The sequence below is a fragment of the Brassica napus genome, chromosome A8 (genome assembly GCF_020379485.1).
Source record: "Brassica napus cultivar Da-Ae chromosome A8, Da-Ae, whole genome shotgun sequence".
Taxonomy (NCBI): Eukaryota; Viridiplantae; Streptophyta; class Magnoliopsida; order Brassicales; family Brassicaceae; genus Brassica; species Brassica napus.
This window is the reverse complement of record NC_063441.1, coordinates 1913060-1926485: the sequence shown is the minus strand read 5'-3', so window position 1 is coordinate 1926485 and position 13426 is coordinate 1913060. Positions and strand designations below refer to the sequence as shown.

The 13426-nt window shown below is 30.9% G+C and overlaps 3 protein-coding genes and 1 non-coding gene across 4 annotated transcripts; 1 reads left to right on the top strand and 3 right to left on the bottom strand.

The window, feature by feature from the left end:
- Positions 1-1888: 1888 nt before the first annotated feature.
- On the top strand, positions 1889-7225 carry LOC106427466 (protein ETHYLENE INSENSITIVE 3-like). Its single transcript, XM_048738487.1, has one exon. It carries the CDS (start codon positions 4077-4079, stop codon positions 5178-5180), a length of 1104 nt encoding a protein of 367 aa, XP_048594444.1. The 5' UTR covers positions 1889-4076; the 3' UTR covers positions 5181-7225.
- On the bottom strand, positions 6833-6949 carry LOC125577514. The gene has a single exon (XR_007315923.1). It is a non-coding gene; the product is annotated as a U5 spliceosomal RNA (small nuclear RNA).
- A 20-nt stretch (positions 7226-7245) lies between the features above and the next one.
- LOC106427467 (AP2/ERF and B3 domain-containing transcription factor At1g51120) lies at positions 7246-10143 on the bottom strand. The gene has a single exon (XM_048738486.1). The coding sequence runs from the start codon at positions 9685-9687 to the stop codon at positions 8668-8670; it is 1020 nt and encodes a 339-aa protein (XP_048594443.1). The 5' UTR covers positions 9688-10143; the 3' UTR covers positions 7246-8667.
- A 171-nt stretch (positions 10144-10314) lies between these two features.
- Positions 10315-11516, bottom strand: LOC106427436 (protein PYRICULARIA ORYZAE RESISTANCE 21). The gene is made up of 3 exons (XM_013868171.3): positions 11237-11516; positions 10997-11078; positions 10315-10895 (listed from the first exon to the last, which is right to left on the bottom strand). Exons 1-3 carry the CDS (start codon positions 11246-11248, stop codon positions 10465-10467), a joined length of 525 nt encoding a protein of 174 aa, XP_013723625.3. The 5' UTR covers positions 11249-11516; the 3' UTR covers positions 10315-10464.
- Positions 11517-13426: the final 1910 nt, after the last annotated feature.

Genomic DNA, 13426 nt, shown 5'->3' with positions numbered 1-13426 from the left:
GTAGATGCTAAATATACTTTTCAAATACAATATGAAAACATAAAATATCCTAAAAATATCATTTATATAATATAATTAAATAAATTTTAAAATGTATTGTATGCAAACTGAATAAATATTTTAAAAATATTTTATACATGATTTTCTATTTGATTATTTCAGATTCTGAATTTACGATACCAAAATGGAAAATATATTAATATGTAATAATAATCAATAACAAATTTTATTGAATACAACAAATCATTATATATTAATAGTGCCCAATAAAGAATTTAAAACAATAAGATTACAGAGTTATATAAAATATAAGACTAATATGTAAATCATATATTTAAAATATTCACAGTAATTATTAAAAATATATATTTACAATAAAAATAATACATGCACGACGTGGAGGTCAAACCATAGTATTTATTATTTTATACATTTAATTTTGTTCTGCTACTAAATAGCTGAATGGTGACAAAATACAATATAATATGTATTATTAATGAACTGCATAATGTGAATTGGTCATGCATACCAATTCAAAGCATTAAGTCTCCACCAGGGCTCTGGATTTATTGTCAATATTCTATTACTAGGTTAATATTTGCGCCTTGACTTGCGCAGAACAAACATTCGTTATACAAATTATTTTACGTACACATTATTTATTTTGCAGTTTTACATATTATAAAATAATAAATGAAACCACAGTGTGGTGGGCTCTATGGCCACGGAATGCTATACGATCTCCCTAAGTTTAAAGTTAATCGCGGCATTGGTGTTGGGTCCTTGGGTAATGGGTATTAGTGCCGGCTGGTTCCGGGCCAGGGAGATTAGATGGTTGGCAATCGGAAATCACGTGCATACTACGGGCCTTTGGGCAAACGAAAACCACGTGTGGATTATGGGTCACCTTTGAACCTCCTGTTAAAAAAAAATAATAATAATAATAAATGATAAGTATATATTGAATAATTGAGACGATGTAACTATTACATATATAATTAAATTGATACAAACAAATAAATCAAAATAATCACTCTCTATATAAACAATTTATTATGATAAATAAGCCGAAACAATCATATTTACCTATTTTCTTTGGTATATAGTTAAATTTAAAATGATATTAACTTACATATATAATATACTTTTTAATATAGTTATCTATTAAATAAGATTTCATACTCATATAATTTTATGATTATTTGTATTTCACATAAAAAAAAATTAAACTGCTGAAAACAAAAATTTCAATGTAAATTTTCCATAAAATTTTAGTAATTTATAATCGTATTTAAAAATTCAGTGAAAACTGTGAAACTAAAATATTAAGTTCTCAATAATTGTTCAACATAAATTAAATAACTAAAATATTTATTTTTATATAGTCTATGATTAAATTTAAACAGTGTTAAAATATTTATACTTTTAATATATATATATATTAAAAGAAAATTTATATTCATATAGTTTTATGATCATTTATATTTTGTTATAAAACAAAATTTAACCATTGTTCATAATTTTTATAATGTGAGACTTTTCAAAAAAATAATTTAAAGTAATTTTTAAATTAAATCAAATATAACATATATTATATGGTGAATATGATTGTTTAATTTATTTTAATAATATAAATTATACAAAAATGATGTAGGATATATTTTTCCCAAACATTTATTATTCAACATAATTAATTACAATATATATATATATATATATATATATATATATATATTAATCATATTAGGTAAATCCGTACCTTTTATTTAAAGGACAAAAAAAAGAAAAAAATATTTTTGAAAAATAATAATTAATTTATGATTAGTTTAATAAAAATTATAGTATATGTTTAGGTGGACTAACTTAATTCTTAGTGATTATAAGAATTATTTTACTGATGACATATGTCATATGTAAAAAGTTATAATGTTTCTCATTTAATTGATGTAACCGGTTTATCATAGTCACATACCCTCTGCGATTAATTTTTAATTATCCGGATGAACTAATTTGATTCTGTTGAATTAGGTTTTTTTTTAACACTCATAAGTTGTGGTTGAAAAAAGATAATAATCTGATGTAAAAAGTGACCATTCTATTGAAAATTTGCATATTTTTGCTATTAACTTATAAATAAAAAGTATACTTGTTTGGTTGGTGGTAGTGGGAAGGAATTTTGCTGTAATTGCCTCTGAGAAAGTAATTTTGTTGTAAATGCCATTTTTAGGTTATCTAGTTTTGTAATCAAAATGTAACTGAGTTTAAGCCCGTTTTAACAACGAATTTATATGTTTATTTCTTATTCTGAAGTAAGATATATTTTAAATGTGTAAAATCATTATTTTATGTATATACTTTTTTTTTTAATTTCAACCCGTATGAGTACAAAAAAGTCATTTTATTTTTAATTTATTATTTATGTATATAAATATACTTTTAAAAATCAGAATTTGAAATGTGTCGATATATATATTAAATGTATGACAGAAATATCATTTTGTTATATATAAGTCATTTTAGTTTACATAAACATAATTTTACATTCATAATTATGAAATATGCTAATTCACAAATTACTCTACTTAGAATTGATAAATTTATTTGTAATATTTAACGGCTTAGCCCTAAAAGTTATTCTCACTATTTATGAAGAATTGTATGCCAGATATTTCATACTATAAGGGAGAATTTTGATTTGATAAACACAACCATACCCTCTAAATACTAAATTATAACTCTAAATCCAAATGTTATAATATTTGTGATCGAGTCTCTTTTTGAAAAATGTTATCCAACTTAGTGTATTTCAAACAATTTTTCATATTATAATTAGAAGAAATAATATTAAAAAGTGAAATCTAGTTGTATTATATTTTTTTGCAAAAAACTTTGCATTTTTTAAAATATATATGCGGTTAGTATAATATCGTTTTGTATAATCTTTCTGATAATTACATTTTTAAATAAATTAAAGTTACATATATCCAAAATTTAAAAGTGCATTTAAAAAAATATATATATGTGAGGTTAGTATAATATCGTTTTGTATAATCTTTCTGATAATTACATTTTTAATAAATTAAAGTTACATATATCCAATATTAAAAAGTGCATTTTTGAAAATATATGCGGTTTGAAATCATAGCATATATTTTTAGCTAGATATTATTGCACGTCGGGTTCATACTCTCAAACATTATCCGGTCTTTTTCAACAAATTAAAAATTATTGAAAAGCATAATCCAAAATAATTTGATTGCCAAAAAAAACTTGATTAGAGATTTTTATCCATATCTTTCATGAATTTTTTATTATTAATTTTTTTAGTGTGACTAACCAATAATACTACATTATTATAGCTAATACTCACAGCTAATATTTTAAAATTTACAATTTTATCAGAAACAATTAGTAAGAAATGCAAAAAAAAAATATTTAAAATAAAAATATAAAAAATTTATCAGAAACAGTAAGTTTTTATATTATAGTATCTCATTAACGAAAAACAAAAAACAGAAGAAATGATAAACAAAAGGATTCTTATCTATTTAATAAATCATGAGAAATTCATATAAACTAATATGATATTCATGTCTTTATGAATGGTTTATTTTATTTTAAAAAAAATTATATTAAGATGTTGAGATATTTTTGGATTTTTTAACTTATAGAGAGAGTCTTTAAGTAAAAGAATTTAAATATGGGTATACAACTTTGACCAAGATTGTTTTGGATAATCTCTCTTTTAATGTTTTTCCAAGGAAAGATATATACCAAAATCTCTAAGCAAATTTGTAACCATGAGAGTAAATACAAAATCCTCTAGTTATGTCATAACTATATATGATTAATAATTTGATCAGGTGAACTAATATATATGCACATATATATATATATTTTTTTTCATCAACAGAGTGGCAGAGACAACACACTCTGAGGTATATCACTCGGTCTCGGCTCCTCTTGTTCCTTATGTGTATTGTGGGTTTTGTCTATTCAAAATTCTAGTGAGTGTTTCTCTTTGTGTATTGGTTCTATTAATACATTTGTCGAGAGTTACAGTGGTGTCCAGCGAGATGGGAATGCGTAGCAACACGGGCTTATTCTTCTCACAGCCGCAACTAATCATCGATGATGATGGCCACACCGATGATGAGTTTGATGTGGATAAGCTTGAGAAGAGGATATGGAGGCAAGGAATGCGCCTACAACGTCTTAAGGAACGTAGCAAGAATAAAGAAAGAGATGATGAGCAACTGATCTCGAAGTGCATGTTTAAGATGATGGAAGTGTGTAACGCACAAGGCTTTGTTTACGGGATCATTCCCCAGAACGCGAAACCTATAATAAGTGCTTCTCATAATCTTCAAGAATGGTGGAAAGATAAGGTCAGGTTTGACCTTAATGGTCCAATTGCTATAGCAAAGCACCAAGAATCAAATAATATGGTTTGTGAGAGTAATGAAGAGGGTAACAATATTGCAAATCAACTATCTCAAAAATTGCTAAGAGATCTTCAAGATCCGACTCTTGGATGGCTTTTATCAGCATTGATGCCACATTGTGATCCTCCACAAAGACGGTTTCCTTTTGAGAAAAGAGTTAGACCGCCATGGTGGCCTACAGGGGAAGAGTATTGGTGGCCAAAAGATCAAGGTCCGGCACCGCCTTATAAAAAGCCTCACGATCTGAAGAAGTCATGGAAAATTGGTGTGTTGACTTCAGTTATCAAGCATTTGTCTCCTGGTACAATGCGTGAGATTGTTACTCAAACTAAAAGTTTGTGGAATAAGATGACTACTAAAGAAAAGGACATTTGGTTTAACGTAATTGACCAAGAAGAGGCCTCAAAACATGAGAACATGTTAAATACTTCAAACTTTGAGATTAATGTTGGATTTCAAGACATGAATTCAAGAGAAAACAACCAACCGATTTGTCGAAACCGAAATGGCCTTTTTGCATCATCAAAGTTCCATGTGATGCCTATGCACGACAGAAACATTAATGGGAACCAATCTTGTTTAGTGGAGGGAAATCAAAGCGTGAACCTTCAGCCAGAAGCTCAGAATCATCAAGAACATTGGCATTTCGGTAGAACTGAAGGAAACATTTTCGAAAGGAGTTCTGTGGAAGACTTAATGAAGTTGTCAAGCAACAACAACAAAAGAACGGTTTGATTTAATGTTTGGTTCTCCACCGTTGAATATGGCATCGTTCGACGGTGGACAGAAGCATAAAAACTTATATGGTTCGTCTTAAATTTTACTTGATATATATGGTACGATCTCTTCTTCTCATCTTTACCAAATAAATGGTCAATTACTGTTTTCAGAAATAAAACTTGAGTTTTCTGAATATAATGCAATCACAAATCTTGTTTTTTGTTTGTTTTTTTAATTTTCTGTAAAATTATCACATATCTTTAGTTCTCACTTATTTAAAACAAAACAGTTGTACTTTAGACTATTCCATTGCTGATTAATACAATCGAATATTTTAAAAGGCTTAATTAACGATAAGCCAACTAATACAAAACATTTAAGGAAATTTTGAAATGTTTCAAAGCTGCCCTATGATACCCTAATTTGGCCATGAACATTCGGTTTTCGGTTCGGTTCCAGTTTGTTTCTTTTGATTCTCGGTTCGGTTCTAGTTTGTTTATGCCGGTTCTAGAGGTTTAGGATCCGTTACGGAATTTAGAAAGTTTGGTTTGGTTCTGCTTCGGTTATTTTAGTTTTCGGCTCGGTAACAAAATTGAAAATCAGCTTATATCTAAAGTAATACCAGACCTATTTGGTTCCGGTTTTTTGGTTAAATTTGGGTTAAAAGGCAAAAACCCAGAATTTTCTGGATTAACAATCAGATTTTTTGGGTTTTAAGAAATAAATTCAGACCATTTAAAATATTTTGGGTAAAAACTATCTTAATAATTCATTTTTTGGATATTTTAGCGTATAAACAATATTTTTAAATTATTTGGTTATTTTAAAACTATAGTTAATATATAAACTATATTATAGAAATTAAGGTATCTATTCGGTTTGATTTTGGTTCAGTTTGGTTCTGGTTCTGATTTTTTGGTTCTATAGATATGTTTTCGAAGCACTTATTTTTACACTATTTCGGAAACAAAAAGTTGTGTAGTAATTCTTGGAATATTAATAATATTTTTCACGAGGTACGACTATCAATTTGAAGTTACTTTTTTTTTTACTGAATCGACCATAGACCAATCGCCCTTGTTATTTGGGAGTATTGTATTTCTAATAAGTTGTTTAATAGTTGGCATACGGAATCATATAAATAATGGGCTGGTTTAGATGGGTTCTAAGCGGCTAATTCTGAATTACTTCTCTTCAAGATTCTCATCAATATAAAAACTACTCCTTCTGTTTTAAAATATAAGTAGTTTTACTTAAAAGCACTAATATTAAGAAAGTTGTTAGTTTTTAAAAAGTATCATTTAATCAATAAATTTAACCAATTATTAAAAATCTAACATTATTTCATTGGTCACACAATATCCAATAAATAGAAAAGATGCATTGAAATATATAAATTACTTATATTGTGAAACAAACTTTTTTTGTTAAAACTGCCTAACTTATCATGACACCAGAATGGTTTTCACAAATAATTTAACTATTATGTTTCATTATACTTGACGACTTAATGGTAGTGAAAAAAAAAAGAAAATGGGAAAATTGTTACATATGTTTGAACCTACCGCGGAATTGGTTCAATCAACTGAAATTTCCTAAGTATTTAACTGGAACCGGTTGATAATTTATATCTTAAACCGGATGAAATTTTAACTTAGTTGTTGTTGGGCCCACTCAAAAGCGGGACCCTCCAAAAATAGGCGTATGCCACTTAGCATGGAGAGCACACGGTATTCTTTAGTAAAAGGCGAAAGAATAGTTCGCTTTGTGCTCACCACATGGCTGCGTGATTTCCCATGTGACAATAAGCCTGTATTTATAACGCGACTTCTTTCTACTACTTGCTCTAAATGTTTCGATGTGGGACTCTAAAACAAAAGATCTATAGCGGTTAGTGCTTACATATCTAAAACTCTTCGTGGGCTGTATTGTGCCAAAATAATCTTGGGCTTAAATTTAAACATAGATCGTTGTCTTCTTCTGTTTGCTAATTTGCTAATTGGGGCTTTATCCAGCTGAGTTTGTTAATGCTTTGGTCAATGAGTCTCGTCTTCTTTAGCCTTTAGGGAATAGAGATTGGTGCTGATGAAAATGCCGCAGTGTCCTGGGCTTGCTGTCTGGTCTACAGTTTTGGCATAATGTGGCTGTTTCACAATGTGAGTTCTCAACATTTACTTTGCTAAAAGCTGAGCATGTTATGTTTTAACTACATGTTTGTTTTAAACACTTAGCATGATCAGATTGGGACCTATGGACACTGAATTGAAGGGAAAAAGGGCAGTCTACAGGAAACGTACAAGGCCCGGTGAAGGCGTCTAACACAACTCGTCGACAGTGGTGTCCAACGTCCCAATCCGCTGAAGCGATTCTTCCAATCTCGTCATCGTCTCGATCGCGAAGTCCGAGCGGCTCACCGCACCAAATGATAAAAGATTATAAGTGTTTTATTGAATTTCCGCCCAACCTCCCACTCTTGTACTCTACAGATCAAAGATACAAGCCAATACAAGATCTTCTCAAGACGTCTCACACGTCAAGAGCCAACGATCAAGACCTCTAGTCTTTGATCCAACTACACAATAGTCAAAAGCCCCCCCTTATTCCTTTTACAACTCTTATTTATACTCCATGATATGTATAGACTCCTAACGGATTATAACGGTTTCATAACAACTCTCAATACACGTCAGCAGTCATCTCCTCTTCTCCACCTCTCAACACATTCTTCTTCTTGCGATAGTAAACTCCCAAGGCTTATCAGGCGTCCAGCCAGAGGAGGTACAAAACGTTTTGAAGACAGTGGCGGAGCTAGACGAAAGTTTTACCGGGTGCAGTGTAAAATTTATCTTCAATTTATACGGGCAGTAGAAGAAAATTCACCATTAAAATCATATAATTCTCGAATAAGCAATGAAAAAACAATTATTTGAGATCCTCATTTTTTTATGACCCGGTCAACTAGGCTATAAAGACCTGACTAATCCCGGAGGCCAATGACAAGAGTCGGTTCCGTAATCTTTATCCAGCGGGGATCAAACCCAGGGTACTGAGCTTCCACAGAACCACTGGGCCACTGCGTTGGTACAGATCCCATTTTTGTTTGAGAATTAATATGAGGTCCAACATTTCTTCTAGACTTCACATCTTTAACTTTCCACTCCTTAGCTAAGCTTTTTCAAAAGCATATCTCAGTCAGAAGTGTCTTGTAAGAGTCATTTGCTTGGTGTGAAATGTTGTATATATATGTCTCTAACATTGTACTCTTTCTTCTGTTGATTGGTTTGCTATGGTTCCCTTTGTGAATTGTGATGCAATGCTTTGTCTGGAACTTGTTGATTGTTATTTAGTTAGATAAGAAACAAAAAAAAAATCTGATTGTAGTACTTAACGTTTAATATCAAAACCAAAACACCAAGTTTCTTGTAAATCAAAAGGCTACGTAATAAAATTCATGACCAAACTATAATTAAGTTACTAAAAAAAATCCCTAATACCAAAGTAGCTATTGGATCCTAACACCAAACAGCATAAACCCTCCTTTCTTCTCCTCTTGCTTGGTTTCTTCATCTTCTAACTTCGAGTTAAAGAAGTTTTCTGTTTTCATTTCTCCCTCAGACCTATTATGAACCATTTTGTTTTCTTCCTTGGGAGCCACGAAACCCTTGTGATCAACATCAATCATCAAGAACTTGTCTCTTTGCCCTTCTAATCTCCTGACATTACTCGGTACATCGCAAGAGTAAAAGACAATAACATCTTTCTCCTTGAGATTCTTCTCCTTGACGAAACCGTTCCATCCTCTGGTGAAGACAAAGCTCTGGCTACTTCTCCAGTAACAATACCTAAACTTCCACTGTCTCATCGTACTGTCGTAAAACACAACCTCAACATCGTCCACGGCTTCACCCTCTTCTTGATCGTCGCTTATGAAAGGTAAATGCTTCACTGCATACTTCTTTGGTATCACAAGCCTATTCAGTTTACCAACATCGCTCGGTGTCAGTTCCTTGTGGAAAAGTTGCGTGCAAGAGAAACACTTGTTTGATTCTTGTTTTGATTGCACCATGTTGAAGTTGGCCATCCGAGATCTCGACATGACATGATCTCTGAACTTGTGATGGTAAGATCCGTCTCTGATCATGTTCAACACAGCTTCTGTCGTGTAGAGGATTTGAAAGTCCGGTTCGTGGACCGTGAGTTCAGACCAAGGGAAGTTTCGGTGCGAGTTAGCGTCAAAGCCTCGGAGCTTGATAGATGCGCTATCGTAGGCAGCCGCGGCTTCAGCAGCGGATTTGAATGTCCCGAGCCAAATCCTTCGGTGTTCTGCGTATATCTGAGCACCCCAATGACCGTTCTGCTGCTGAACCACACCCTTGTATTTTGTTGTCGCCGTGTTGGACAAGGCAATTCTTGTGGTTGTAGACACAGTAGGTTTCGTGGCGAGACGCAAGAAAGAGTTACTTGAGCCTGAAGTCTCCGTTGTGGTCTTGGCTTCATTGCTTATCTCGTGGAGGATAACCATAGCGAGAAGAAACAAAAACAAAACAAATCGAAGAGGCAGAGAGGTTTTTAAGGCAGAAAAGCAAAAAGAAAATAGAGTATTTGAAGACGAGATTTGAAGGCAATATTATGTTTACATGTTGTATCATTATCGTTGATTCTTTAGAAGGTTACAGTTTCCATACTTGTTCTTGTTTCTAGTTTTTTGACAGAGTATTTTATTACACCAGAAGCTATTAGTGGTAAGTTACCTTGTTAATCAGATTCGTTTTTGTCAGATTTATTTTCTTGCTAGAAAAGTAAAATTTCCTTAAGGATTACGACAGAAAATATTGATGTTAACAAAAAAAATTTGTCTTAATTTAGAGATTTGTAGCTGCTCTAATATCATCATATCATGTTATGTGGTTTCTTGTTTTTTTTCTGGTTCTTGTTACATCTGAAAAAACCTATTGATCAACATTTGACAGTTTCTTTACATGCATATTATTCAAGTACGAGGAGCATTATATTCAAATTTAATGCGATAATGTCTTCTTTTTTTATTCAGTTAAAAAAAAAATGTCTTCTTTTATTCCAACCAAGGGTAAAAGGAACATCAAAGCAAAGGGTATATCATAGATTATAAGTTATAACCAGAAACGAAATATAAACAAGAAAACAAAACCATATATTGTGTCATTGTGTGTACATATATGAAACATGCCTCGAAAGATAAATATTACTACAAGACGAAGAAATTAAAAACAACTTCGTGTATATAGTTGTTGGTATATACTGTGGTCTCTAGGTTTCACATTCACATGATGGAGCAGCTTTGTTGGTACGTGACTTCGTGACAACAGTGTGGTGGGTGTGGCCCACCTCCCCAGCTTTCGTTGACGGGCCTCCAGGAATACTCGTACTGTTGGGCCTCATAGTACGGCCCACAATGATACGCACTAATTGGCATCAGTTGGGGAGCCGGAGCCGGAGCCGGAGCTGGAGCCTGAATAAAAACTCGAGTTGGGGCTTGAACTGGAGCTGGAGCTGGAACCTTCTCGGGCTCTTTGGGCTTCTCAGAAGGTTGAGCCTGGGCTGGAGGCGGCTTAGGTGGTTCGAGGATCACTATGGACTTAATAGAACGGTCTCCTTTGTAGCAGAGTTTGTTCATAAGCTTCTCAGGATCGTAACAAACCACCTTGATGATGATTGTATTAGTCTTCTCATCGTACAATTCGTCTCTTATTTCTTGTTTTTATTTTTGCAAATCAACCAAAAAATCGTATTATTGATGGAGTTTAGACCATTTTCAACCACAATATAATTCAAAGAGGTAGAGTGAAACTCACGAGGGAATTTTCGGATAGCTTTCTTGGCTTTTTTGTAGCATTTGGAACATGCTAGATCGACCGTCAACTTCATTATCGTAACCTGTTATTGTTCATCATATATATTTGATCACTATTAGTTTTTTTGGATCACTTTTACTAGTTTTTTTTTTTTGACTAAATCACTTTTACTAGTTTATAAGAAATAAGAGAAGTAATATGAAAATTTCAGATCCGAAAAAGTAAATTAGTATAAAGTACCTTCTCCGCCATAGCTTGGGAGTCTCGAACTCACAAGAACGAAAGTTTTATGCGCATATTCTGTCCTGCAGGATTTTCAATATCACTATATAAAGAGAAATATTTTGGGGAGAAAGAGAGAGAGAGAAGTTTATTTCTTTCTTTCTGTTTTATCAAAATATCTTTAATATTTTACCAAAAAAAAAAAGAATATCTTTAATATATTTTGACGTGTATTTTGTATGGAAAATATATTTTCGAAGTTTCTGAAAGCATAGTGTCTTTTTTTTTTGTCAAAGAAAGCATAGTGTCTTCAATGTTAGAAGCCGACATTCTTATACAACCGACAATTACTAAAGTAGCCTCGGTTTTTCAGAGTAAGACCACAGACTCAGAGCGTGTCCTTGGAGTGGTCCAATTCCTCTAATAGTATCCATATGTTTCTGTGGTGCTAATGAAATACGCCGACGTCGATGAAATGGCTGTAAAAGGACTGTTTAAGTTTGATGTTTCCATAAAGATTCTACTTAACAAAGAAGGACGAGTTGATAGAATCCAATTTTGTGACCTGAAATTTTTAAAATAAAAAGTGAAATGATATAATTTGACACTGAGATCATTCTTGGATATTTCTTGCTTTCTTTATTTTGAAAGCATTAGTTTATGATTTACTAGGGTCGGCCCGCCCTACGGGCGGGTTAGTATATGAAATAATTGCATAAATTTATCATCAGTTATAGTAAATATTTCAAAATACTTAGCTTATTTTAATTTAAATTCATCTTAAATTTCACTATATTTTGTTATTTTTATTATAGTATATGTATCTTAATATTAAAAGGAATGAATTACAATTTCATTCATATATAAATTTTAGTTATGTTTTATAGCTAATTTTATTTATTATATTTTATAATATTTTGTTTCTAAATTACTTTTTAAAAATATTTTAAAATTAAGTTATTCTTCTGTTTTATAATATTTTGTTAGTTTATCATATTTTTTGTATTTTGCACCGAATATTTGTTTTGTACAATACATATATTTTTGAATAATTTTTATATTATTGAAAATTATTTTATAAGTTTTTTACAATTTTTTTAGTATTGTTTACAATTAGGTTATTCATTATTTTTAGAATTGTATTTTTGTTAGAAATATTTTCACGACTGTGACTAAGAAATTGTATGTTGTTAATTTTTAATTTAAGAGTAGTTAACCAATATGGTGTTCTGATATGTATTAAGTTTGATGTATATTTTTATTGAATTTGTTTTCTGTTAGCTTATTATTTTATTGTGTAGAATTATTATTTTTTCATTTTAAAACAAAAATGTATTGGTCCTTATTTTTATTTATTTTTAGTATATATTTCATTATTACCTTTTCACTATTTTGTGTATAAAAGCATAATGAAAACATTCGTAATTTGATATATTAAAATTAAGTGTTATATATAATTATATAATGGTTTGAAGATACATTATGTGTTATACTATTAATTCATTATAAAAGATATTAGTAACCATTTCTGAAACTGGAAAATATGTATCAAAGATCTGCAATATACAAATCGTTAAGGTTTTATTCAATATATTTAACTTTTTTTTGTTTTTGTTTTTCTTTTGTGCAACAGTCAATATATTTAACTTTGTTTGATAATATTTTGACTGCAATTTTTTATATACAGTGTAATTCTAACTTAAATGATTTAATATATATATTTGTCATTTGGGCATCATGTGTGTTGTTTAGTTGTGTCAAGTTGTGTCAACTACCACCTGATGAGTCTTTCTCTGCAATTTTTTTGGATTCGTTGTATTCAATATACACAATGTCTATCTAAAGTCGAAACAATCCAGTTTTTTTTTGGATCATGCATGGTTAAAGTTTACAATCTTCGTTGAAGTTAAATACCGATTAGTATTTTTCTTGTTGCAATAAGAAATAACTCTGTTCTGTGTTGAAATACTGGACAATGTTGAGTCACTACTGGGTCAATGTTTTGGTAAAGTTACTGCAACAAGTGTTGCTATGCTGGTTAGTTTCGGCGAGGTTATTTCTAATGGAAAGAAATCACCAGAGATTTTTTTTTGTTCTGTTAGATATTTATGAACCAGTGAGAGGGTCAACCTGACCGAATGTTTTCTATCTCTCAGAATGTTTGTTCTGTTAGACATTAACGTGTCACATCCAGATGTATCATATTCA

Coding starts and splice junctions, on each gene's coding strand:
- LOC106427466 (XM_048738487.1), top strand. CDS start 4,077: ATGGGAATGCGTAGCAACACGGGCTTATTCTTCTCACAGCCGCAACTA.
- LOC106427467 (XM_048738486.1), bottom strand. CDS start 9,687: ATGGTTATCCTCCACGAGATAAGCAATGAAGCCAAGACCACAACGGAG.
- LOC106427436 (XM_013868171.3), bottom strand. Junction 10,896..10,996: donor AGCTATCCGAAAATTCCCTC/GTGAGTTTCACT, acceptor AATAAAAACAAG/AAATAAGAGACGAATTGTAC.